Source organism: Olea europaea, chromosome 12 (assembly GCF_002742605.1).
Source record: "Olea europaea var. sylvestris chromosome 12, O_europaea_v1, whole genome shotgun sequence".
NCBI lineage: Eukaryota > Viridiplantae > Streptophyta > Magnoliopsida > Lamiales > Oleaceae > Olea > Olea europaea.
Genome location: NC_036248.1, coordinates 3,701,341 through 3,729,074, shown reverse-complemented (window position 1 = coordinate 3,729,074; position 27,734 = coordinate 3,701,341). Strand labels below are relative to the sequence as shown.

General features: G+C 36.6%; 3 protein-coding genes across 3 annotated transcripts in view; 1 reads left to right on the top strand and 2 right to left on the bottom strand.

The window, feature by feature from the left end:
* Window positions 1-2,543, top strand: part of LOC111406449 (DNA mismatch repair protein MSH2) — a gene marked incomplete at its 5' end in the record, with an annotated part of 10,188 nt that extends 7,645 nt beyond the window's left edge. The window contains 2 exons of the mRNA XM_023035874.1: window positions 379-528; window positions 1,977-2,543. Coding sequence (XP_022891642.1) covers window positions 379-528; window positions 1,977-2,180 — 354 coding nt within the window. The remainder of the gene's footprint in view (window positions 1-378; window positions 529-1,976) is intronic.
* A 577-nt stretch (window positions 2,544-3,120) lies between these two features.
* LOC111405252 (histone deacetylase 15) lies at window positions 3,121-20,268 on the bottom strand. Its single transcript, XM_023034056.1, is given in 18 exon segments — window positions 3,121-3,638; window positions 4,400-4,571; window positions 5,808-5,853; window positions 5,958-6,040; window positions 6,326-6,421; window positions 6,545-6,570; window positions 8,544-8,616; window positions 9,514-9,582; window positions 15,881-15,931; window positions 16,071-16,196; window positions 16,345-16,468; window positions 16,700-16,755; window positions 17,051-17,115; window positions 17,292-17,367; window positions 17,799-17,875; window positions 19,399-19,513; window positions 19,628-19,813; window positions 20,003-20,268. Coding segments are annotated over 18 exon segments (1,662 nt in total). The 5' UTR covers window positions 20,093-20,268; the 3' UTR covers window positions 3,121-3,507.
* Window positions 20,269-24,823: 4,555 nt separating this feature from the next.
* The window catches only part of LOC111405251 (protein Dr1 homolog), a 4,007-nt gene continuing 1,096 nt past the window's right edge, over window positions 24,824-27,734 (bottom strand). The window contains exons 4-6 of the mRNA XM_023034055.1: window positions 27,090-27,184; window positions 25,698-25,766; window positions 24,824-25,243 (exon numbers count right to left, since the gene is read on the bottom strand). Of these exons, the coding sequence (XP_022889823.1) occupies window positions 25,079-25,243; window positions 25,698-25,766; window positions 27,090-27,184 (329 nt within the window). The 3' untranslated portion in view covers window positions 24,824-25,078. The remainder of the gene's footprint in view (window positions 25,244-25,697; window positions 25,767-27,089; window positions 27,185-27,734) is intronic.

The window sequence follows — 27,734 nt, the reverse complement described above, 5'->3', positions numbered from 1 at the left end:
GGGGTGTGGTTGTGGGGGGGGGGGGGGGGGTCTCTATTATTTATTGAGGGAGGCCATTCAAATGACGGTAGAAGGGTGTGGTGGGACACATGGTTTGAGACTAAAAACTCTAGTTTGTTTGTTTTAAATTAAATAAATTTTTTATTGGTCAAAGTTTGAGATAAGTTACTTTTTTTGACAGCAAGTTAAGAGTTAATCCTAAAATAAGTAAAGAATAAGTAAGTTATCCAAACATGTTTGAGAGATCTAACTGGTGATTGTTATTTCTGATCGGGCTAAGATTTTCTTGTATATACTTTTAGCTTATCAATCTGTATCCTCGTGGTCACAGAGATTTACTGCATTCAGCCAACTTATGCACGTACTTCTATTTTCCAGGTTGAACCTGGGGCCTGTGATCAAAGTTTTGGGATACATGTTGCGGAATTTGCCAACTTTCCTGAAAGTGTTGTTGCGCTTGCTAGACAAAAGGCCTCTGAACTAGAAGATTTCTCGCCCATGGCAATTGTTTCCAATGATGCCAAGGAGGTATTGATCTTTTGTTATTCTTTAGTTTTTTTGTCAAAAGAAAAATGTAGTTCAGAATGTTCTGATTGCAATAGTTGATTAAATATTTTGTTATTGTGTGCTATAGCAAATAAGTCGAAAGATTAAATTGTTTTAAATTATGTGGTTTAGCAGATAAGTTGAAATCATGCCATTGATGTCAATAATAGAATATTATAACTGTCGTGGATAAAAGGAAGCTGTAAACAATGTGAAGTAAATACCATCTTGGTGTAGTTCTTGGACTTGGAGAAAGTGACCAAAAATTTACTGTTTTGGTAATTATAATGACGTGTGACTATTAGTTTGAAAGACTGAAAAATGCTCACGATAGATCATCTAAATTATTTCTGTTACTACTTACTAGTAATTTGCCTGTGGAATTTTTTTGAAGCACGATGGATTCTGGAATTACTCTTTCTAGAATGATTAAGACTTAATTTGAAAAATTACTTGTACAAACATACACAATGAATTTTCTTGAATAAATACAATCCAGAGTAGATCTTGGTGACTTCTGAGCCATTTGCTATCAAGTTCATCAATGGCTATGCTTTCCTGTGATAGGGACTTCTTACTGACTGACTAGCTCAGCGAGGAGCGAGTTATTAATATGTGAAAACGTAATGATTCCATGCAGATAAATTCTTGCTGCTATTTGAGAGAGACGGAAGTTAAAGTTTTGGAGTCTCTGAGAGAGAGAGTATCAGCGCTTATAATTGTTAAAAATGAAATAAAAAAATTCAAAAACATAAATTAGATGGAAGCATTATACCTATCACGTGGAAAAAATAGTAATTTCAATTCTGCAGCTTTAATATAGATATTAGGCAGTCTCCTATCGTTGGTACTAGAGGTAAGATGTTGTGCTTGTATTTCATCTTCAGTGGATAGATCTTTGGATTACCTAGTTTCAATTCCTCTTTCCTTTTCAAGCCACACGTTCCCATTTTCATTGATAGAGAAAAGCATCTATATAAGGATAGGCCATTCACCTTATAGGGTGCATTTACCCTGCAGTTGTTTCAACTACTAATTGTTGACTTCAAACTTTATAAAGGCTCAAAGAAATAGTTAGTGGCAGATTCAAGTCTTGAGGAGAATGTTGATTATTGTGCCGATAAGATGAATACATTAATGATCCATTCAAAGTTCTCTCTTAACTGGCAAAATATCACTGAGGAGAAATATAGGCTAAGAAAAGATGACATCTTCCTTTCAGTTGAAACATACTGTCAGATTGGTGTTTGTTGTTGCAGAAGTTGCTCCTTTGTCTCCAACCAACCTTAACGGCCCTATTAAGATAACTATCAATAATATGTTTCAAAATTGGCTACGCATAGAGAATTATAAATTGCAGGTTAAAAACCTTTATCTATTGAAAATACTTCTTACCCTGGAAATATACTAATTGTAGTGATGATATTCAGATTTTTGCTAAGCGGAAGAGAGAGTTCGATCCTGATGATATATCTAGAGGCACCTCACGAGCTCACAAATTCTTAAAGGACTTCACTGAGTTGCCACTAGACAAGATGGACTTGGAACTGGCATTGCAACATGTGAGCAAATTAAGGACGGACTTGGAGAAAGACACAACAAACAGTTGCTGGCTCCAGCAGTTCTTTCAATAACTGTCTTCAAATGTCATCCCCGTCTTCTATATTGTTTTGGTATTTGTGAAGTTAGTGACTTTGTAAATGAGATGCGAATATTTATTCCTCTATGCAGAAGCACCAAAAGTAAAATCAGCCCTTATGTGTAGTTGGCACTGGGGTCTTTGGAAGATGATGATGTAATATCTGTACGGTTTTGCAATAGTTTTTGACCTTGACAGGAAATTTTGTCACCATCACCTGCTCAAGGGTGAGTCGGAGTTGTTATTTCCATGGCTAAATGCAGCGCCACTCTTGTACATATGGGCATCTTCTGTATGCACTGTTTCTTAAAAAGTTAAGCCAGACTACATTAATCATGGTCATTCAGCTCTTTCTCAATTATCACGAGTTGCTGTTACGGATTAAGTACATGTTCATACTGCTCAACTCATGTTCTGGAAAGTAATAGTACTGCTACAGGATCTGTTGCTCCTGCTCTGCTCTTATGGAAATTGCTAGATTGTGTGAAATTGTAAAGTTTGAAACCTTGAATGCAATTAAAATGTAGTGTAAAAATTAAGAACAAAAAATGAGATATGCACGATCATGTGCAAAGGCTAAAACCTTAAATGCAATGAAAGAAATAAAAAATAAAAAATTGCATTAATATAACCACCGCTTTATAAATTGCTAGCCGTTTCCTCCTTGTGCACAAGTGAAGGGGCTTCATAGTTGTTGTTGTTATGTAATACGTGAGAAGTGCAGAATATTATAGCGGGTAGAATTTTATTTGATAGAACATGTTACTTGTACAATTACTTTTTACAATATTGGTTGACAATCATACTTGTTAACACCACATACACATTCATCCATTTCAAAAACTGTTGTTAAAATGAATGGACCAGATTTTGACAACATCAATAATGTCATCCATTATTGTCAACAACAATTAGACAAGTAGATTAATTCATCATGTAAGCTAATAGAGGAATGAATTGACCTCAAATTCCAACAATTTGCATGCTTTCACAATTTTAATTGTCCGGTCAATCAATATTGACACAACCATTCCTGTATTAGATTAAACTCGTCAATACGAAAGCCCAGATATTCTGGCTGAGAACTCGCCTAAAAAGGGATTGGTTAAATATCAAAACATGCATTGTACAATTCAGTTACTTGCCATAAAAATAGCAAGCCGGTAAGCAATGGATGAGAAATACTATTTTCCCTTTCCCTTTTCTTTGGAACAGCGAGTGTGAATGCACCTCTCTTTCTAACATCGCCACTAATACAATGAAGACCCTGGAAGCTCTACTCTACTAAGGGAAAATGACGCAATAATATCTGCAAACAATAGTCAGCACCAATTCAATTCTGAACGAAGCTTCTTGCGCAAGACCCAGAACATCAACCTCTTTCGTCCCAATTTCCACCACATAGGCACGGCCGCTTGTCTTCTCTTTCTCTTCTGTTTTTCTGCAGGCCATTCTCAGAACAAAAGGAAATAGTCAAAACCTCAGTAATGATTACATTGCCGGCTGTCGAAAAAAGGAAAAAAGAAAAAAATTGCATTGCACTGCCAGTCGAGTAATATCAAAGATATAGTTGAGTTTCCATGAATGGTGAAACTGCTAAACGCTAATTGCACTAAAGTAATATTATAATTTTGTTGTGGTTATATAGCATCAGTTGTTGCACAATGTCCGTGCCCTCATAACTATAACTGAAATCACCTTTACTATAATTATACAAAAAGAACATCTCCTTACTCATTACAATTTTTATATAAAGTTAGTTCAGTACTTGTTTTAGTTATTTGTTTATTTAATTGCTGTATCCCTAAGGTGGTGTAAATTTTGAGAATTGAAGTGCCCCTTATTTATGCTTACTAGTACATCACTTGCTACTACGCAATGTTTTTTCCAAGCAACAGTTCACAAGGAGTAAAACAAGGCAAAAACTGTGGCAGGGAATGCAAAGGTCAATACTAAGAAACGAGTGTCTTCAGAAAAACTACAAACTGAAGCAAGGCTGGATGCAAAGAAAATATCACCACCTCCAGTGAGGCAAAGATAAAACGGAGCCGCAAAAATCTCACTCAAACAAAGCAAAGAACAACTAGCACTGGATTATTATTATTTAGTTGTCAAGTGTAAATGCCAATAGGAACAAGTGAGGGGAAAAAAGGGAGTTGGAGGCATGGAGCTAGACCACAAACTATAGAAGGAAAATATCAGAGTTTTACTTACTTGCATGAAGGAAGGCATACGACCCCCATTCTGATTCTAATTTAGAAAACTTGGGTTCCATTGCAGGCCAATATTTCATCTGAATTTTTAGGACCTCTAAAACAGTTCGCAATCCAGCCTTAGTAGGTACTATGCTATCCAAATTACATTCAGGAGATTCCCCAAGTAAGACCTTAATGAACAAAGAACTGCATTAGGACAAGCCAAAAGAATGGAAGAATGCATAAGCAGTAAAATATAATACAAACAAGAACAAAACAAAGAACAGCCCTCATCTTCAAACCAAATAAGAAGTTACTCTATATATATGGATCAGATTCAGGTTGGTATCAGTTGTTTGACAACTTCAGTTGACATATTTAACAGTCTAAAATTCAGCTATTTCAAGTTACATTGAATTATCTCCTTTTTGCGGCTTAGAGTTTGTGGAATACAAATTATAAGCCTGTTTGATGTAGATTTTTTCAGAATAATTTTGTGAAGAAATATTTTTTTGGAGAATGTATGATTAAATAGTTGGGAAAAGTTATGGGTCCATGTGCAAAATTGTTTAATGGGGACAATGTGGTTAAAATTGAGTTTGGGGAAAACTGGGTTTTAAAGAATCTCTACCAAACATGGGGAAGTTTATTTTATGAGGAAAATTTTAGGACTCTGTCCAAGTTAATTTGATCATTTGATTCGTTGTCAGTTCTCAAGTGATTACATTCTTCTTCTGTTTCTTCTGTTTTAATGTTTTTGGTGGGAGGCTTTTCCACCGCTGCCTCAACCAGACACTTCCAAAATTGCTAAAGGTTACCCATAACAAAAAGTCAACAGAAAACCACATTTGCAATCAAATTAAAATATAATTATACAAACATGAAAACATTCAAATCCCTAAAACAAAAAACAAAATTATATTTGACTAGATAGTTAATGGAAACATATTGGATTCATGTCTTACAGTTTAACTTGTTACGCTAGGGATTTATTCACTCAACTCCCCTGATTTTTAAATCGTGACACACCCTGATTCATTTAGACCAGCTGCAGGTATGTTTTCCTAGATAACAGTCCGTGGTTATCAGGACTTGCTAGATTTTCTGCCAATAAAAAGGCCCCACACCAAATGCATAATACCAATGGCTTGGGAAGCAGTAACTGATCTACACATTTGACAGGTATTTCATTTTATATTCAGGATGAAAAAATTCCAAAACTGTAGTGGTGAAGATAAGATTCAAGATAAGGGAGTGGCCATTCTATGTTCTGTGGGAAATTGGGTGGGTAAATACTTAATAAACAAGGTTTTGCAACCACTTGACCGAGAAGCTGATACTGATACATAGATGACACCTATATTGCTCATAGATCTCAAGAAAGTGAATAGACATCAGAAAAGAGGTTATTAACCGATAAAACTTACCTTAATTACTGCAGTGGCAGAGGATGATATTGAACGAAGATTGTATCTGCAGAAGACAGGAATTTTATAAACAAGCATAAGATAAGAATTTTGATGGAAAAGGGGTATTTAAAATGATCCAAGATAGATGAACAGAAATTAGCAGCAAACCCGCCCTCAAGGATGACCAATAACTTCCCGCCAGAAAGAGCACTGCACATTTGTGTCATCTGTGCATAGCCAGCAGGAGTAACCTGAACAAAATCCTCACATTTAACCAGGGAAAACCAGAAGTATTGCAATGCTGGTACAAGATATTTATCATTGATTTGAAAGCAAAAACCAAATGACATGCATTATATAACCAAATACAAGTTAGTAAAAAATTCAGATGCTTTGGTAACTGGGGAATGCCAGTTCAAGCAATATGACAATTGGCAAAGCTAAAGGGAAATCATAATAGATATTCCAGATCTTATAGAGTACAATTCATATAAAAACACAAAATAAGACATTTTAGAAAGAAGAAAATTCCTTACATCACAGCAGCCAAGAGGATCACCCCTTGCAGCATCAAATCCAGCTGATATGATAGTGAAATCTGGGGCAAACTCTGAAGCTGCATATCATTGTAACTCAAAACACCATCAGTGGATAGCTGGATACAAGTTACTGACTGAAAGCAGGCAAGAACTTTTGTTTGCTAGTAAATTTTGACAAGTTATGATATTGGCATAATGCAAAAGCAAAGATAAGACAAATATTTCTATGAAACTAAATATATTCCCCCTTTCAAGACCATGGACATACGAGAGCACCAATTAATTATTATGGTATTGGGATCAGAGAAAATCTGACTGCGATAGATTTGGTATCTTACAGTGCAGATAAATTCATTGAAATGCTAGTTAAAAAACGATAGACAAAGGAAATATGCAGCTTGAACAAATTTTACATTGAAAATTTTTTTAGTATTCTGAACTTCGGCCAGAAGAATGAACACGAACATCAAGAATTACAAAATCAGAAAATAATTGCAACATCTTCATTTGCGTAGACAAAACGCAATTGTGTTTAGTTCCTCCGTCACTGTATTATTAACCTTCATCACCTACTCTTCCCATATAAATCAAAGGGTGTCATTCTAATTAAATTATAACCTTCAAAATTTTCCACAAAAGATAAAACATCTACACAAGAAATCCCATAAGAGAAGATATTGTAAGAACTATGTTAGTAGGAGCTGTAGCTGAGGACATTAAAGCTCTTGTGAGAGGACCAATACATCAAGATGCTCACACACAGGCATTTACAGCTGCTGACATTTTGGCAAACAGAGGTCAGACGAATATAAAAGATGATCCCCCTGATGGATCTAGCATTTAATAACGAGTGGGCCGTATGGATTATAGCTTACCGAGATATTAAGAAGTAAGGAATTTCATTGTACGATTGAAAATGATTCATGAAAAATTCAATTTGCACAAGGCCTGGAAACAAAATGGAGAAATCTATGGGGGGCTAAAGAAGAAAATGTGACGAAAACCTTCATTATGCAGGGCTTAGTTGGTAGTGACTAATAAAATGCACTAACGGTGCCTGGTCGGAAGTGACTTCTGGAGAATTATGGACAACCTTCTCTCTAGCCAAATGCCTATAATTCAAAACTGGGGCAAAGAAAAAGTCTTCAAATAACAGTAGACATGTGCTTAAAGTGGCAACTATCTAGTTCTATTGGAATTCCTGAATCTCCTTTATTCACTAAGGAACAAACCAAATTCAACCCTCGCAATACCTCTTCCTTGTCAATCTTAGCCCAAGCACGTAATTTTTAAATACCCTTCCTACCATTTTTAATACATATGATCCTTAGATCATTGGTTCAAAAGCCACATATCATATAATTGGTTTGTCAAATTATTTTCTGCTCACACTCTATACTCAAGTCATCAAAGAGAGTTAAAGATTGTTGATGAATCTTTGTGATGTAGGATTAGATAAACACAAACACAGAACCAGTCACATAGAAGGAGAGGGGGAAGTAGAAACCAGGGAGGAAAGATGAAGAAGTAGGAGGAGAAGGAGAAAAGAGAGGGCGGTGGAAGTCTGCAACCCTCAATTCATTTCATTCAACAATCAAATCTGCCCCCATGCATAGAAGGCTGCATACTTCAAGTTGATGTAGGATTAGATAAACACAAATACAGAACCAGTCACATAGGAGGAGAGGAGGAAGTAGAAATCAGGGAGGAAAGATGAAGAAGTAGGAGGAGAAGGAGAAAAGAGAGGGCGGTGGAAGTCTGCAACACTCAATTCATTTCATTCAACCATCAAATCTGCCCCCATGCATAGAAGGCTGCATCCTTTTACACAATACAAAGCATAAAAGGGCTTGGGCCAGCCCAATACATGATACAAGCCCAAAAACAAAATGAAAGGCTTGGGCAAGCCCAAAACATAATACAAGCCCAAATAAAATACTATCTAAATAGGCCAAACTAGATGTCCTCATCACTTTGTCTACTGTTTCTGGGAAGGGAATAATAATTCTATATACAAACCTTAACTTTAGTCTTACATGCAAGTAAATTCGTGTAGTTAAAAGTGGTCTTACAGGTTATAGGCTACTGAGAAAGAAATTTCCTTCTATAGTTTTGAAATTTGTTTCTAAAATATATAGGCTTTGACTGCAAATCAATCAGATTTTGATTCCAAAATATATGGGATTTATAGTTTTAAATTTGTATAGTTATCATTAGTCATTGTCGCCAACTCCTCCTCGACTCCATGGAACATTGACACAGTATCCTTCTGCACCATTGGTACCAACCTGCAAAAATGGAGGGAAACATGCATATTCTCTTTTTATTATTAACTCAATGAAATATACTGGGTATGTCAATGCCTGGATCAGGGAAGAATATGCGAAGAAGTTCAAAGAAATAAAAGATTTCTTCAACCAATAAACATAAATAATGAAAAGCATAATCCTGTCAACAGCTCTTTTATTTATTTTTACCTTAGAACATGACTCAGACATTAAGCACATGTTTGGTGCAGATTCTTTAAACTAAATTTTCCTCAATCTCATTTTAAACAACATATTCTCCCAATAAAATAATTTTGCACAATGACCCGTAATTTTTCCTACTTTTTAACCGCACATTCTCCAAAAATATCACTTACCACAAAATCTATTCTCAAAAAATCTACATCAAACAGGCTCTAAGTTACCAAAGCTGCAGGAACTTGATATCAATGAATTTGAGTTAGGAAGAAACTTAAATAGCACTTCTTCAAGCCCATTCTTTTCCCACGTTCTGCCCAAATTTTGCAAGAAAAGAATCTCAAGCCTTTCTAATTAACTAACTAAATCAGTATGTTTCCTATTTTTAGCATTTAAATTTCAGAACAAGGAGAATTTTTTAATTTTGCTCCCATAACTACTAGAATTAAGCAGAATATCATTTCTGTTCTTCCATCTAAAGAATCCTTCGTGTTTTATCTATTTAACTCCAATATGGTGTAAAATCTTCTCATCATTAGGAGCATAGGAGGCACTATTATTAGAGAATTTTGTGAAAGCAAATTCTATCTACTGTATTTCCAACAAAAGAACATCAGATCCATGCTCAAATGCGCAGCAAAGCATATTTAGTGGTAACGAAAGCTTAGATACAGAGTGACATGCAACTGTGATAACACCACCACAAACATGAGACAGTACCTGATTAGCAGCTCCGGTACCAGGATAAAACTTTCCACCCTCGTGTCTATGCAGGGATATGTACAAAACCTACAAAAATAGATATAGGTTACCAGAAGATTAAAAAAATAAAAAAAGGAAGTTGATGATTACACTAAAGATCAGGCACAAAGTACAATCTGGAAAATAAAAAATGATCTCGTCATGCATGATAGTCCTCATGCGAAGTAAAGACAAGATTCACTGAATTTAAATCTTCTGTTGGACCTTCCCCATCATCTCTATTATATCTAATTTTAGGCCACATAAGTAATGTCAACCAGTTGGAAAAATGCCCACCATCGGTAGTCCGTATGTCACTTCTATACCTTCTCCCACTTTCGACTCACACCCTAGCCCAGCACATGTAAAAAAAGGGCAATTAACTACAGGTTTTTTTTATAAGTAATCAAATATTTTATTAATCATGGATAATACACAAGAAGTGTATTATCAATTAATACAAGACAGAAAAGACATGAAATTGGGCAACCCGTCTGTGCGAGTAATAGCCACAGTATTAAACCAAATATACAGTGTCAAATAAAACAATTTTTTAATCTGCTCTATTGTCCGTGTATTATTATCGAAACAACGGCTATTTCTCTTCCTCTAAATACACCAGACAAAGCATCCTGGGACAAGGTACCAAACAATCTTCCTATCTTTATTACGAAATCTTCTCCCCCATGCCTTCAAAACATCCTCCATACGCTGTGGAAACACCCAATCCATGTATTGAGAAGCAAAAATATCGTTCCACAGGGTGCGAGCACCGTCGCAATAAAGGAACAAGTGGTCAATCGTCTCCCCATTCCTCCGACACATATAGCGCCATTCTATAATATAAAAGCCCCTACATCGGAGGTTATCCACCGTTAACACTTGTCCCTTCACAACCGTCCATAGGAAATATGCCACCCGAGGGGGCAGTTTACAACGCCATACCTTCTTCCATGTGACTGAACTCTCCTCAGGTTCCAATAAAGATCTAAAATAAGAGCTTATTGAGAAAATGCCATCGCGTGTCAACCTCCACCTGCTACGATCACTTTCGCCCATCCTGACGTGCACCTCATACAATGAGGTTAGGAGTAGTGCATAATTATCCAATTCCGAGTCATGTAGACCCCTCCTAAAAGCAATGTTCCAGCTAGGATTCCCATTATGCACGTGAGGCTTCATGCACCATAGCCTGCGGCATCAAAATAATACAATACAGGAAAGAATACTCCGCTCTTAATGGCCGATCTCTACACCAACAATTTTCCCAAAATCTGATAGTATTGCCATTTCCCACCTCATACACCAATCTATCCTGAAATTCTCTCCACCCTCGTCATATATACCTCCACAAACTCTCCCCATAAGAACCACGATCCTCGGCTGAGCACCATCCCCCCTCTAGAACACCATATTTCGCCTCTATAATCTCTCTCCAAAAGCACTTCCTCTCTACACTAAATTGCCACAACCACTTACCCAACAAGGCCTTATTAAACAAAACAAGACTCCTCAATCCTAGGCCCCCCGTTTTTATGGGAGAACACACCACGCCCCAGTTAACCAAGTGTAGTTTCCTCTCCTCCCTTAAACCTCCCCATAGAAACTCTCTTTGAATCCTCTCTAATCTTTTTGCCACGGTAACGGGGATAGGATACAATGACAAGAAGTAAGTGGGTAGATTCGATAAAGTGGACTTGATAAGTGTAAGACAACCTCCCTTTGAAAGGTACATACATTTCCAACCCGTTAGCCTCCTCTCCACCCTTTCCCCAATACTATTCCAAACGTGTATGTTTTTAAACCGTGCTCCTAAGGGGAGCCCAAGCTACGACTTAGGCAGTTGAGCAGTCTTACAACCCAATATGGCCGCCAACTCCTCCACATTAGCGACATCCCAAACTGGGACGACCTCAGATTTCCCCAAATTAATGTTCAATCCAGATATAGCTTCAAAGCATAGTAACAGACGAAGCAAGTTCCTGAATCGCTCAACCTCTGCATCACAAAAGATCAATGTATCATCTGCAAATAGCAAATGGGATACCTGTAACTAGTTAATCATAAAGCCCTTCAACAGACTTTCTCCCACAGCTTTCTCAAGCGTCCTACTTAAAGCCTCCATAACAATGACAAACAATAATGGAGACAACGGATCCCCTTACCTCAAACCTCTACTATTCCGTAAATAACCCTCTGGAGTGCCATTTACCAAAACCGAATATGAGACCGTAGATATACAAAAATGAATCCAACGGCACCACTTGTCCCAGAAGCCAACATCGCCTAAGCATATACAAAAGGAATCCCCAGTTTATGTGATCATAGGCTTTCTGAATATCAAGTTTACATAACATCCCTGGAATCCCTATATGCAGTCTCGAGTCAATGCATTCATTTGCTATAAGTACAGAATCGAATATCTAGCGCCCTTTGACGAAAGCATTCTGAAATTTAGATACCACTTTTACCAACACCTCCTTTAATCTGTTAGCCACCAGCTTTGCAATAATCTTGTACACCCCGCTAACTAAGCTGATCGGACGAAAGTCCCTAATATCTGATGCTCCCGATTTTTTGGAATCAGCACAATAAATGTAGCATTAGAACTTCTCAAGAACCTACCACACTGAAAGAAATAAGTAAAGGCATCCACAATGTCCGATCGTACCACTTCCCAACAAGCCTTATAAAATGAGAATGAGAATCCATCCGGCTTGGTGCTTTATCATGAACACCACCTCCCTAATCTCATCCTCGCCAAATGGTCTCTCTAACTAGCTTGCATCCTCCTCAGTAATAGTAGAGAAATCTAAGATGCCCACCAATCCCGTACACGCTCCCCAAAACCTTCTACTTTTAGCCACATCTTCTCAAACCTAAAAGGTCTTCTTACAATACACCTCGCAGTCCCAGCCAGTAAGATAGGGAAGTGATCAAAATACACCCTCCCTAATCTTCTCTGGGTACTTCTCCTCCCATTCCCCACTAATCAGAAACCGATCTATTCGCGATAAAATAGGCAGCTCCCGATTAGAAGACCAAGTAAAGTCTCCACCAATCAAAGGCAGGTCCACCAACATATTTTTCCTGATAAAATCTGAGAACTCCTCCATTGCCTTTATTAATCTCCACCACTTGATCTCTCGGTAGGAAATCAAATCACATTAAAGTCACCCCCAATACAAGTTGGAGACAAGTTGGAATGTTCCACCAAGCCATCATCCCCGCCAATTCATCCCACAATCTACGTCTACTCTTATCATCATTAGGCCCATAGACTCCTATAAACATCCGATGAAATCCATCCCCAATATTTCTGAACAAAAGCAATAAAGAATATAGTCTTTCAATAACCTCCTCCATATCAAGAGTTTCCGTGTCTCACATGACTAAGACACCTCCTGAGGCCCTTGACGATCCCTTATATTGATACCCAACATGCTGTCCCCCCCCCCCAATAAACTGCTCACAATAGCCCTCGAGACGAACTCCAATTTAGTTTCTTGTAAACAAACTAAGTCCGCCCTCCATCCCCTTAGCAGATTTCGAACCCCTAATCTTTTCTCCGCTACATTAAGCCCCCTTACGTTCCAGCTAATTATTTTTGGCATCATCTTAACGCTTTGTCTTCCCTCCCAAGCAATAATTCTTTAACTCGGCACCCTTACCACCATAATTTACTGACCATTCAAGCCGCTTAAGTTCACGGTCACGTTTTCTTCTTGTTTTACAGCCTGGTATACTCATCCCCAGTCCCCTACTGGCCTCCAACTCCGCGAATAATTGTCACAATCTACTTTCATATCCATCACAGGACACACCAACCAACTTACTGAAATCCTGAATTTTTTGAAAAACCCAATTTGAAGGTGGGGGACCTTCAATCGCATGCACCTCCATCATTTCCTCTACATGATGATATTCCAAAAAGTCATATGGGAATCCCTCTACTTCTTCCACCTACTCGATATCACCGTCTAATCTTCTTTTCTCGGCGCCATTTGCCCAAAGTACTAGAGCTTTGTCAGACCCTAATTCCTTTTCTTTTAGGGGCTTCAAATGCCTTCTATTATGTGTTCTGAACCAAGGTGTTTAAACATGTCTCCTCGTGCTCTTTTAGTTCCGTCAAAGTTGGACCGTCAATTGATGTATGTCCCATCTCTTTTGCAACCGATAATAATCAATCAGCTGACGTCATGTCCGTCATGCACAGTGTCTTCGACTCCAAATTCACCATATTCGACTCCCATACGTTAGAACAAGGTCCTATCTCCTTATCTGCTTCAACCCCTGAATCATTATCCCCCTTATCTTTAGTGGGGTCTACTTCTGGTGATAGCTCCTTAAGAGCTAAGCTTTCTGCTTTCATGCCTACCCCACACTTATAACAAAAAAGAATCTTGGATTCCGCTGCAGATCCACATCCCACAAGCCTAGATAATTCATCCAATTCCTCTTTCAACGCCTGGACACGAGCCCTTATTTCATCACAATTCAGTATACCGTCATAAGATCCTTCTACATGTGTTTCCCTAGTTTTATGCGTCATACAAATGCCTTCATTATCACTCATAGCAACTGCCTTTTCCTTTCGCATTAGCACCCTTCGATCAACATTCTGTGTGGCATGAACATTTGCCGTAACTTCAGCATATGTCATCCCTTGTCGGCGTCCAGCGTTCACTGTTTGACCTTGTCTCCAACTACAAATGAGTCAACTATAGCTTGAAACACTCGCGAAATTGAAGCCCATCCTTCACCATTAACACCTTCCGGCACCATCACCACTCCCTTCCGATGCCTATCCCCATACTGTGCTATCATCAAGTATCTACCACGATTGTTCACTCAACGTTGTGCCAAAAAAGCTCTTGATGACTCATTAAATCTTGAGACAAAGTCAACCCGCCTACAAGTCACTCTCAACTTATCCACCATATTCACCATCCAGAGCGCGTCAAACCTTCCCATACATATTGCATTCGAGATCCTCGAACCCCACTCTGTCATCCTAACAGTGCCGAGATTGTTAACAGAAACTTGAAACTCCTTCGCCTCCACTCGAAACCAACAATTGAATACCAAACCGTATGCTTCCGTGAACTTTCTCCCCTGATTGTGTGTGAACAGTACATCGGATGGTATTCTAGGCATCATGGCTGATCTGGAAACGTTCTGGCGAAGATTCTATCTTTCCAGCGCCGGCACATGGCTCACACGCGCCGGCATAAGCACCGCTCTGACGGCGCGTGCTCCTCCCCAACCTCACCCCGCCTCGAAATCGCCTGCTCTACGTTCCAGTCAGGCGCATCTGCCTAAGTGGTGGCCGGATTTTGTATGATCTGGGTTTGCATCCCAGATCGGTCCATCTGAATCCGTCCACCAGTATAGCCGTCGACCAGTGGCGTTACTCCATCCCAGGTGGTCACATCTCCGGTTCTAGCAAAGCGACTGTGCTAAGGTTTTCACCTAGGGCCGCCGCCTGAAGGTATGGCTGTATGTGTGGCATGAGGCTGGATGAGTTAGGGTTGCCGTTTGACACGATGTTGTAGTTGCCGGTGAGAAGGATGGTCGGAGGTGGATCGACAGTGGATTGCTGGTCATGGGTTTGGGTTTTGAGTTTGGATATTTGGCAGGTCATGGGTTGCGAGATTTCTACAGTTAGGCCACATTCTTTTTTTGGATTGTCCCATATATATATATATGTAAACAAAACCATTGGGCTACATTGCTTTTGGATAATCCAAAACCAAAGAAGTTGAAAATTATTAGGAGATAAAATATGATTGCATAATTGCTATATGAAAAATTTCTTAATTTTGAAAAGGAGCATATCTCTTATTAAGACGGCCCATTGTGATGATTTCATGAAGAATGGTGATGGAGACTGACGTAAAGGAAGTTGTATCTGGATTTCCAAATGCCCATGATTTCTCTAATTGATAACTGTGAGATGGCATTAGAATCTCGATAATGGGTAAGATTGACGGTAGCAAGCACAGATAATAGGACCATCCTACAATCAGTGGTGATTGTAGGAATTAAAAAGAGAGAAGGAAAAAAAAATTGTGCAGTGAGAGTAATTGAATTTGTGTTGATGATGTTCTTGCATATAGCAGAGAATAGAGTTCACCCCACATGCCAAATGAGGCACTTTTAAAGTGAGGTAAGTGGTTGAAGTGTATCATAAAATAAAAATGGAAAAAGTGTTAAACTTGTAAATGTGTCATAAGCATTTAAAATCTTGGATCTAGCTTAACATATATTATGTAAATGGTATAAATTGTCATCAATAGACATCAATTAAAACGAAAAAAAACTAGGCATATCGTTTTAAGCTTACCGATTTGTTTTTCTCAAATATTTCTTGGGTGCCATTTCCATGGTGTACATCCTGCAAGCAACATGGAAGATAAAGATCTGCAGATTGAGAATATAATGTGCACACACACTAGACAGTATACACAAAATATTTACAATTTTGTCATAAAAATTTGACGCAGCAGTAGTAATCTTGTGATTAATGTCATTACCCAATCAATAATTAAGACCTTCTTAGCTCCTGCAACCTGAGCCGCGCATGCAGCAATGGCTGCATTATTGTGAAGGCAGAAACCCATGGACTGTTTTACACCAGCATGATGACCAGGAGGGCGAACCTGACTCGTTGATGGGAGAGTAGAGATAGAGAAAATGTTTACATTTGTAAATGTTTTATTTTTTTCCTACTGTAAAAGATTATTTTCTATCAGATCAAGATACAGAGATAGAAGATCCCTGAAGAATAATAATAGAAGGCTCCCTTACCAAAGCAAAACCATTTTTGGCACTTCTAGAATAAATAGCTGAAGCGAGATCAGCACATAAGCCAGCTGCAAGCCTGGCAGCACGTGCTGAATATTGATTCGCATACGTATCAGGTGTGAAGTAGCTGTGAATAAGAAAAAAAATTGTTATTGTCTTTTCTGAACAAAAAATGGTTTAATGTTACGAAGTTCAACGTGCACATCCATCAAGATATGATCGTTGCACACATAAGCATGGTCCCACTAAGAGCTAGTTGCACAAACAAATAAAGAAACATAGTAGCAATAAAAGCTGTACAAAGAGGATTAACAAGAGGGTAACGAATGATGTCCAAATAGTAGAATATTTAACATACCAGGAGAGAATGTTGCTAGTAAGTTCAACGGCTTCAATATTCTCCAAGGAATGTACCTAATATCTCCAAAATGATGCATTTATTATCTGAGAGGACATTGTTCCACAAATAGATAGAAAAATTTGCATCTCCATTGGAATCTTGCAATTCGGAATGACATAGAAACCGGAACAAAACTTTTCAACAGATATATAAAAAATAATAAAATTAGCATTAAAATGTTCTTATAGTACAAATTTGGAAGGATTGTACAAAATTCTGCTTGCATGCATAATACTTCTGAAATCCAATCCTAAAAATGATTCAGCCAATAATTTCACAATGGCAATAACTTTTGTCCCTGTATCTTACCATCTGGAGTTCTTCTCGTTTAATTTCTCTTGCCAATATAGGAAAGCACCTTCCAGGATATATACCTGCAAGTATTATTAAAACAACCAAACAAGTGACAGCTTCTTGTCAATAAGTTGTCAAAATAATTAAGAAACGATATATGAATTTCAGCAGGAACAACAAGGAGTGTGCATTCATTTTTCTCTTTTAGACCAGACTTGATAGTGTTTCATTTTCTGGAAGAAAGTATGACCCGAACCTGCAGTTTCAAGGCTAGCCACAATGGCTCGAAGACGATCTGGCCTTTCTGGGTGGGGATGAGACTTCATTTCAACCTTACAAGCAAAACAGCAGTGTAATCTCTAATTAGAAAATATAAGTACCGGCAAAGAACTACTTTCAAAAGGCTTCTATGTCTTTGTGGACTGATAAAAATTACACTACTAAACTCACACTCAATGTAAAACCACACGGTACATTAAGGGTATATCTGGTATGTAGGATTGAAGAATATTAATAAAGAGAAGCATGTGGGAAAATTTGTCAGTTATCATGTCTAATCTCCTCACTCTGATGTATCAAACAAGCGATAAAGGATAATGCTAAGCCGGGATCCAATTAAATGCCCAAAAACAGCTAATATCATGGAGACGTAGAGCAAACAAATTGAAAAAGGTAAATGAAGGGGCAATTATAATGCTAAAAGATAAAGTTGGGGGATATCAAAAGAAACTTGTAAAACAAAATGTGGGTTAGAAATACATACTTCTTCATGAAGCAACATCCTTTCGTCAAATCCTATGGCAGTAGATTTGTCCGATGCAATTGTTTGCAAGCATGAACCTACATTAATAAAATAAACTAAAAATGAAAAATGAGAATTATTATAGTGTACTAATAGAAATATGGCAAGGCAACGGAACCATGCAATAACTATAGAACCAACAAAGCAGGAAAATAAACTTTGCTCCTAAGCAAATAAGCCAAACTTTCTTTGGAGAGACAATAAGTCATTTTATTTACCATATTTATAAGTTGGTAAAAATATTAACCACGAAACAAGAAGGCTAATGGAAACATAAAACGGACATGACATATAAATACGGTCTTGTATATATTTAGAATCATCAACTTGCAAGCCGAAGAAACTTTTTTGTAGCCTTGAATGAAAATATCCACTCCTGCATACATATTTTCATTTTTCTTCTTTGTAACAGAGTCAAAGATTACCATTACTCTATTCAAATTAATTTGTAAAAGGACTGAACCTTGCTCTGATCAAACTCAGGATTCCTCAGGGTTGAAGTTTCATTTTTGTCTCATGCTAGATAGAGAATACATACTGAACCTCATCTGACATATGTCTTCATCATATGCACTAGGGAACTTCCCAAGAACATATAGTTTTTCTTAATTTCAATCATAAGAGAAAAGCTCATGGAACTCCAGAAAGTTGCTTTTCAGCACTCACCAATTAAGGTATTGAAACAAACTCCAAAAATAGAGACCTCTTTTCAAACTTTCTGTATATAAATTCTGATAGAAATTCAGCACCCCATGTATAATCTTGTTGGCTGCATCAAGTTCCACCTTGTCAAGTAAATTTTTCCTGCTCATGTTTGCAACTGCATTTTTTTTTTTTTTTTCCTTTGCTAACTTAAAGCCCACAGGATCTGCCATGTAATAGCTGCTCCACTATTCCACTGCCTTAGAACAAGCCCTCCCCCTCCTGCATATCCAGTACCCTCAAATCATCTAATAAAGTAGAGAGTTTTCTATCAAACCTCCCCCACTTTTCAGTTTTCCACCTATGAACATCTTCTTTGATAACTTCCTTTCTTTCCCTTCACCAACTTAAAGCCTGCAGAACCTATCGTACATGCTCGCTCCACCATTTCACCAATTGAGCCGTAAATCCCTCAGTGTAGTGACATGTTTTTTAATGGAAAGTTCATAAGATCCTTGCTTATCCCCCATTATTAAGAACGATCAGTGAATAATCAGAGAGAGATCTAGGTACAAACTGCTGCAGGGCAGCACCAAATTATGGAAGATCTCCCAAAAATTAGAAATTATGAATCAATCCATGAGGGACCTGGATGGGAAATCCCTTGACTTACCCAAGAAAACTCCCATCCCCACCTGTCAAGGGTCAATCAACCAGACTGACTTCACAGGCAAAATTGTTAAAATCAGCCGTGGATGAAGTAAAAGACCATTCCGCCCTTTCATCTGGGAAGCAGATGACAATAATGTTTCACAATCAAGAAGTGTAGAATCCAATCTTAACCACCAAAAAGTCAAGCCATGCTAACGAAAAATTTAAAGCAAACTCGTCAAACTACCATTTAGGAGTGAGTAATAACCTTTATCTCTTTCAGCTATTTCTGTTTCGTTTTGAAGGAGACATTCCTCCTGAGAGAAGGGAGAGGCAAAATATCCATGCTTTAGTATTCCAGAGTTTCTATGTTCACCACATACCTACATCCGAAGTATTGCACATCCAGTTGCTTAAAAATGTACTTCAACTTACAAAATTACAGGTTAATAAAAATTAAGAACGAAAACAGGATTCTGTGTAAAACATTTGCTCACATTGCAATGGTCAAAATTATCAAGATTAAATATTGTGCAATTGACACAAAACCACTTGGCGATTTCAACGACGTGATGGTTCTCAAATGGTTCCCAATCACTGTCTTCATCCTCATCTTCGTCGAAGTCATAAGGGGTATTGTACATATCCTCTAAAGTCATATCATTCTTCCGCTTCGCTTTCGCCTGCAGTAGTGAATCACGTGAAAAGCAACCACTTATCACAACCAAGTAGCACAAGACCACACGCGCCGTCAACCCCAAAAATAGAAATTATAAAAAAAAGAAAAAGCAAAAAGGAAAACGATAACATTAAACGAACATTTTTATACATATCTGTATTTGGCGCACACACAAATAGAGTGGACTGCTTACGGATTTTGTAGCATCCTCTGCATTGGAATTGGGCTCTGAGTCTCCGTTTTGAAGATGATTTTCAGCGTCTCCATTGTTCAAGCGAGTCATTTTTTGGGTCAAATCTTTAGGGCAGGCAAAACATGCGAATTCTCGTAGGATTCGACTGATGATTTGCGGGGAGCAGCAGAGGAAATACAGTGGGAGCAATACCGCCGAGCGCGAGTATTTAGTAAATGGTTTTTTTTGCTGATGCACCCTCTGGTTTTAGCGAATCGAAATTGTCCGTTCTGTTTTAAACTTAGCCCGTGTGCTCCCTTCTATTAAAAAAAATATCTTTTAGGGAAAAACGAATTTTAAAATAGTATTTTTTTTTTTTTTTTAAGAATTTGTAGTTAAAAAATAAAAATAATTTTTGAATTTACATGTAAAATATTTTAATATGAGATTGTGATTGAAAATGAGTTTGAGAAAAAAATATTTATTTTCTATGGAAGACAGATAGGGGCTTAATTTTTCATGGGAGTTGACCTTGGTCAATTTATTTCGAGTGTTGTTGGAATAAGCTAAAAATAAGCTTATTTTTCTTTTTATTCTTAAAAAATTATCTAAATTTTGCTTGAATATTTTATTCTGTTAGAATGGTTTTGAATATGCCCTCTACATCTTAGAAGAAAATCACCTAGTTTTTATTTTTGTAGGACTTCTTTTATGTTATGATCGCGTTTGATGGTAATTATATCGACAACTACAGATACTAACATGATTATTGAAGCAAAGTTGAAAATAAAGAAAATCCATTTTGTGATACAATTATACATTCAAAGCTATCCAAGTAGTGATCCTCTAGGGCTTGATCAAAAAATAAAAAAGATCGAGTTTGAATGCGCTAGAAGTTGAACAATTCTAGACGATCATTTTTCCAATATTCCACATATGAAGATTTCATATGATCTAGCTTTCAATGCTTCGCCAATTAAAGGTAGATGCAAGTATTAAATTGTTAGATCTTCTATGAATGTGCAATGTATCTATTATTTTGTTGTTGTTTGCAAAATATTTCTTCCGATTAAAACTACCACAAGTGTACGGGTCGTGACAAGTAATAAAGTGGACTTTAGAAGTCCGAGTATCGTCCCACAGAGAAAGAGTAGTTCAATTTTATTTATTTTAGCCTTAACCGAAATTAATTGATTTAAGATGAATTTTAGAATCAAAAACCCTAATTTTGGGAGAAATCCCCAAATTAAAAAACCCTAATTTCAAATCAACTTAACGAATGACTTAATTACGAAATGTTATAAAAATAAATGAAATGTATTGTCAATTTATGAAAATCTATGTAAAACGAATGCACTAGAATCACGAATCCCCAAATAATTACTAATTAAACCCTAATTTCACAATTTTGATAATCCAATAAGAATTTGACAAATCAATGCTCCTAAATCTATTCAATACTCTCTCTCGAGATGTATTGAACCTATTCTCATAAATCACCAGCCTATATCTCTATGACAGATGCAATTATATAAGAACGCATGTAATCTTTTTTGTGAGCAATTAAAGATTTACATAGGGTATAGGGGTATATTTCTATCCCCTATCGGACCCTATGATGAATTATATATGTCGAGTTTAATCCAATTTTCTCAAATTCGGAATTAAACCACCAAGTTCACACAAATTAAGTGCACATTAATTGTGGAAATAAATAAATCAATATAATTCATTCAAATATCTCATCGAACTATGAATTCAAAATCATGAAATAACAAGTTTAATAATAATTGCATGGTTCATCGATCACCTAGTTGCAGAAATCTAGCCTATCATGATAAAAATAACGAAATCTAACAAGTTTTGAATAAAATAAATCATCGGGTTATCAAAACTTGAAGAAATCTTGTAAATCTTCGCATCAATCCTTGTTCTAACCTTCAAATCCTCTCCAAGATGAATGTTTTTGCCTCCCAATTCGTTCGTGCGGCTTCTGGATGTTTATTTGCTATTTAAACCCGTCGAAATTAGGTTACCAAAGGAGTTGCAATCATATAAGGAAACTGCAAAAATCGGGGACAGGTTATACCTATGCGACCGCATAGTAGAGCGAACTTCTAATTTGAGTCATTTTGATTCTCAAGTTTCATTTCTTCACTCCTTGACCTCCTCTCTTGTTTCTAGTTGTTCCAATGTTCCATTATAACTTTCAATTGGTGCTTAGCTTGATCAATTGCTTGATGTGTTCATCGGGTCAACTTTTAGATAATTGCAATTTGGTCCTTGAATTTTCATTTTGCTCCAATTTGGTCCTTTTTCGGCTCTTGTCTCCTGAATTCCACTATTTCCATAGAATTACCTACATTGCATGAATTTGACAAAGTTAAGTAACAATTCAATCATTTTACTTGTATTTAAGTCATGTTTGTTATGTAAATAAGTGTGCAAAAACACACTTATCATTTATCGACTTTAAATTTACTTTGTACATCTCAATATACTTCAAATGTCATCTTTGAGTATGAACGAAAAATTTGTTATCGTGAGGTCCCTTCTACGAAGATCTTCATCTTAATGATGTCTATATTTGAAACCAATGTCCTGCTGTATGCGAGCTTGCTACACGAGCAGCATGCATGAGAGGTACAGGGTTAAGTTAGGGGGAGTTGAACAATCGTAGATTTTATGTATGTTTGATAAAGTTTATAATTGCTTATAAGCTGCTCAAATTCTATTTTTATTCGCACGTTTAGTAGGATCCACAATTTTTACCTACTTTTACTCACTTATCATTTGTGTGATCAATTGATTATAACATAGAGTTGTTTTGAAAGAATTATAACATAAATGAGTTGTGAATCCCTCAAAATACGCATATAATAAATGGAATAATATTCGTATCCCCACTAGGATCATCAGATGATGTGGGATGAAAAAATAATATCTATTCGGATATGAGATTCACTTTATTATCCTCGTAACGTAACGTTACATCTCACGAAGATGATCTCTAGCGAGACAAATAACATTAATAAGTAGAACATTGATTGTGAACATCTTATTTAAATTAATGTTTGATTCTATGTCAACTTATAATACAATTACAATTGTTTTACAAACTGGCCTTGAAAACTTTACCAACACTCTCTGGGCATCCATGATTCTCATAACCTTCTATGATATCTCGCCTTGTGTACGTAAAAAATATCACGATGCCAAAGATGTTGATTCTTCCAAGATCTTGTTCAAATATATATTTTAGTGTGTGGGCTACTAAGAAAGCAAACGATAAAAAAGGTTCAAACTCAATGTTGTTTAATCTGATCGGACTGGTCAATTCAATTGAGAAAATCAAGTTCAATTTAGTAAGGGAACAACCTCAACTGCAGTTTCACTATTTTTTTAATGGAGGAGAATAGATTATGTGTAAACTAATGTGTATGCATGCAACCATCCAGAAGCACGTATCGATGTATATATGAACATCTCGCAAAAGAAGTCACATAATTAATAAGAATTAAAGGGGCAATGTCTTGCTGCTTGATTTATTTTTCTCTCAAGAAAATAATTCCATTTTTTAGTTATTCAAATTGCTTTGATGGGAAACTTACGGATAACTCATTCTTTCAAGTTGCAGGCTTGGATATGCGAAAATAAGGTACTAAACTTTTTCTCTGGAGACAATATTTATTTAATTTTTGGCAAATTTGATAACAGAAAAGCTCGTTTTCTCTATGTTCCCCATTTTTCTTAGCTAATTTTCTCCTAGTGTATGGAGTTCAAAGTAAGCTTTTTGAAACAGAGTTGAAGACTTTTTAATGGGAAACATAATGGAACATTTTTCTGAACTTTTTCATATTTAATTAAGTGGAGAGAGTAATTATCAGTCTAATCGATATCCTTTCTAATGTTAAAACTGATACTTTTTACGTGCTTTAGTATTTTAGAAGAAGTTTCCTGATAGAGCTTTTTCTCGACTTTCAATTACATGTTCCCACCCACTCGTCAACATTACTATTTTGAATGTGTTAGAAAGGCTCGATCCTCAGAAACTAGAAAGTATTATCGATAGCTTTGTCACTATACTTTGATGGCATTTAACAATGTTCAATGTCGTACGCTTTTCTATTACCTGAAATTGCTATATGTCAAAAGTTGCAACTTCTGCTAATGCTTCATATCTACTTTATTCTTAGTGCAGCTTCAGTCTCCATAAAATGATAATATAGTTTTATTTCATCAATTTTTTATTTATTTTTAATAATAAAAGACATTCTATCAATTCTTATAGTTCTCTAGGTGACCCTTGTGCTTCGTAGGAGCTATAAATATTTCATTGAGCCCTGTTACACGGACAGGGCCACGTTGTCCATCCAAGTGCAATGTCCACCCCCTATTGGCTGGGGTCTGTTGGGACCCCCAGTCAGATTGGCCCCGTCCGTTTATCTTTTTTCTATTTCATTTTCAGCATCATAGTATCTGGTACTTGAACATTGTCTTCAAAGTTCAAGCCATTATCTCTAATGTATATTTCCTCTTCATATCGAAGGTGACCTTTGAACATTGAAACAAGTCTTCCATAAAATAATTTCTTGTTCTGATTTTAAGACCCTGACTACATAATATTAAACGTTGCCCTGGGGATATTTGAATCACTTTGCTCACTTAATCCAGATTTACATCCCGGCATAGCTAAGAGAATCACATTCTTTTATAACTATATTACAGTGTCGTAGTGGCAGAGAGAACTCGATCCTTCTAAGCAAATTTATGTCGAAGTAAGAGAAGGGGAAAAATGCGCCTGATTCTGCAATTGAGGCCATTTTTCAGTAAACTCGCTAATTACAGGGATAAATAGACATCTAATTGAAGAACAAGCTTGGCCGGAGAGCCAACAGAAGCCATAGTAGTACCCAAGTGTTTTTTTTTTTTTTTTTTTTTTTTTACAAAGAAAATGCATAGATAGCTGCCAATGGCTTTAGGTTCAAGATAACTATTGGCATGTTCAGTAATAGATAAAGCATAGCTACAATCTTGTCTATTGCATTGTACACAACAGTCTAATACAGCATGTCAAACATGCACCACAGGTAAGAGCTAGCTATTCAAACTTGGGCAAGAATCAGAATCTGCTGGCTTGGGAATCATTGGACCACCATTCATCCTAGCACGAGCCTCAGCAAACATCCTCTGCTGCTCAACCAATGCCTCTTCCTCACTCATATCAGCTCCGTTGCTCCATTTCCCAGTTCTCACTGTGTCCTGTTTCCAAACATTAAGTAAATATCGAGCAACTATCAAGGATTCAGAAACTAGAACATTTATGGCTTATTTGTTAGGGTGGAAGGTACAATACTAGATGGTATTAAATATAAAAAGAATTAATATTATCAATTGTACAGCGAGTCTTATCCAGCATTGTATCAAGCATACCTTAAACCCTTACAGCAGTTATAATACACTCTAAAATCCTTAGCTGTTAACTTCAGTTAACAGGTTCGACCGACAATTTCAAACTAAAACCATTTAAGACGTCAAAAACTACATGGAATTGGAAACGGGAAAAAGGGAAATGCTAACAATTTTGTGAATACCAGACATGGCTAAAATAAAGACATTGTTCCATTAAAATGAACTTTGACAATTTTCATTAGAACCAGAAAAAAAAACACCAGCATGGAGCCCGCCAAGTCAGAGAGAAAGAGAGAGTACTTGCCATAGTCTCAAGTTTGTGTTGTTCATATGCAGCGAAAACCTCTTCATTATACTCCCCAAATCCAAGATCCTGAAAGATTAGTTTCGAAAGAAAAAAATAAAAATAAAATTATATAGGGAAAAATGAATGCAGTACACATGACCAATAAGAAATTATTTAGTCCTTGTTTGAGCCCATTCTCTAGAACTCATTTTCAACACAATTTGTCCCAATAAAGTAATTTACAAGCAAACCCAAAATTTCTACACTTTTTAACCACACATTCTCCAAAAAAAGTCATGTATTGCAAAATCAATTCTCAAAAAATGGGGCTCAACCAGGGGCTTAGTGGTCAACTTGCATGTTACCCCTTGACAGTGTGTGTATATTAGCAAGTTTCATTTTTTTAACAAATGATTTAACATGGCCAACACAATTAATTTTGCTGAACTGAAAGTCCTAAGATGAAGTTATAGAGAAAGTAAATCAGCCAAGAGATCAACAAATACTTCCTCTCTTCTCAACATTGAGTCCAGTAAGATGAGAAGGATAACTGCTATTACAGAACAAGACTACAGAAAGAAAAATGATTACCCATCTTTGCAGAGTCAAAGAAACTACCATCATTTCACTCTGGCAGTCATAATACAAGTCTTGAGGTGAAATAGTATCCAACAAACGAATATAGAAAAACAAACAAGAAAACACCAGTTACCATAAAAACTTCATGTTACATTCAACTGTCCAACTTGACCACATGTTATTCGGTTCCAGTACCTCGATCTAAACAATGTTTTTCACCAGTTTACCCATGCTATTAGAGACAAGACGAGACATATTTCCCAACCAGGACACTACTCAAAACAAAAATCTAGCATAACATGAACATCTATGTGTCATTTCATAATGGAATCCAACGGTTGAGCTCCATCAATTAAACGGAACACCAAAAAATTTTAAATGACAATTACTATTAAATTTCATAATATCATGGCAATGATAGCTAATGTAATATATGCCACTAAAAGCAATCAATTAGCCACAAAAACGGATTAGACATGAGGACTACCAGATGACGTATCAATATTCCGCAAAATTCTCCTTCGGTGAATTTAACAATTCTAATTGTAATAGTTAGACATATGTAATTGATTTCATTCTCCCACACAAAAAAGAAAACAGGATACTGGTGTTCTAGTCAGGGATGACAGGATCAATTCGTAACCATGATGACCAGTCCTTGAACAATAAGCAATGATAGAGGAAGAGATTAAGGAACAAAAAGTTCTTTCAGAAGTTGTCCATAAGCCATTACCATTTCACCAACTTGGAATTTTTGATTTAAAATATTCAACAAAATGGACAGGAAGGATACAAGGGAATCAGGAGAAATATAGGATTATGGTTAGAAACCTGCAAAGCCTTGAGTACATGTTCTGGTGCGATTGTTTTCCTCTCTTCCCTGTTACAAACTTCATTTGATTCTGATGAAACAAGATTAATAAACTCTGCAGCAGCACAAACACATGAAAATCGCACTGCCTTCAGAATATAACATGGAACATTATTATAAGAACTGGGAAAAATCCTGTAATAAGACTAGGAGTTAAACAATATTGAACTGCACAGGTTAGAGCAACTGCTAGAGGAATAAATCAATGCAGTAATCACAAATACTAATACTCCTAAAATTACAGAGCATCACAAAAAGTTAAGACTTTGGTTAGGCAAGAACAACCAGAATATTCTCGGTATTGAAAAGAAGAAACTCTAAAAGCCCTATGACACGTGATTATGCAGTTAATAACTCATCTAATACAACACCAAAAGATGGTGAGAAGACGAATCGCGGCAAAAATATACGGGCATGTAAAGAAAAAAAAAAACTTCATTCTAAATGCCCTTTCCCAGAGATAAAATGACAAAAGATAAAAAAAGCATAAACAATTATACATTTAGTAACAACATCCAGAAAATATAGTGTATGAAACTCAGATAAAACAGTTGTTTCTTCAAAATTATCAGTAAACTAGTAAATATAAAAAGAGATGATAGAAA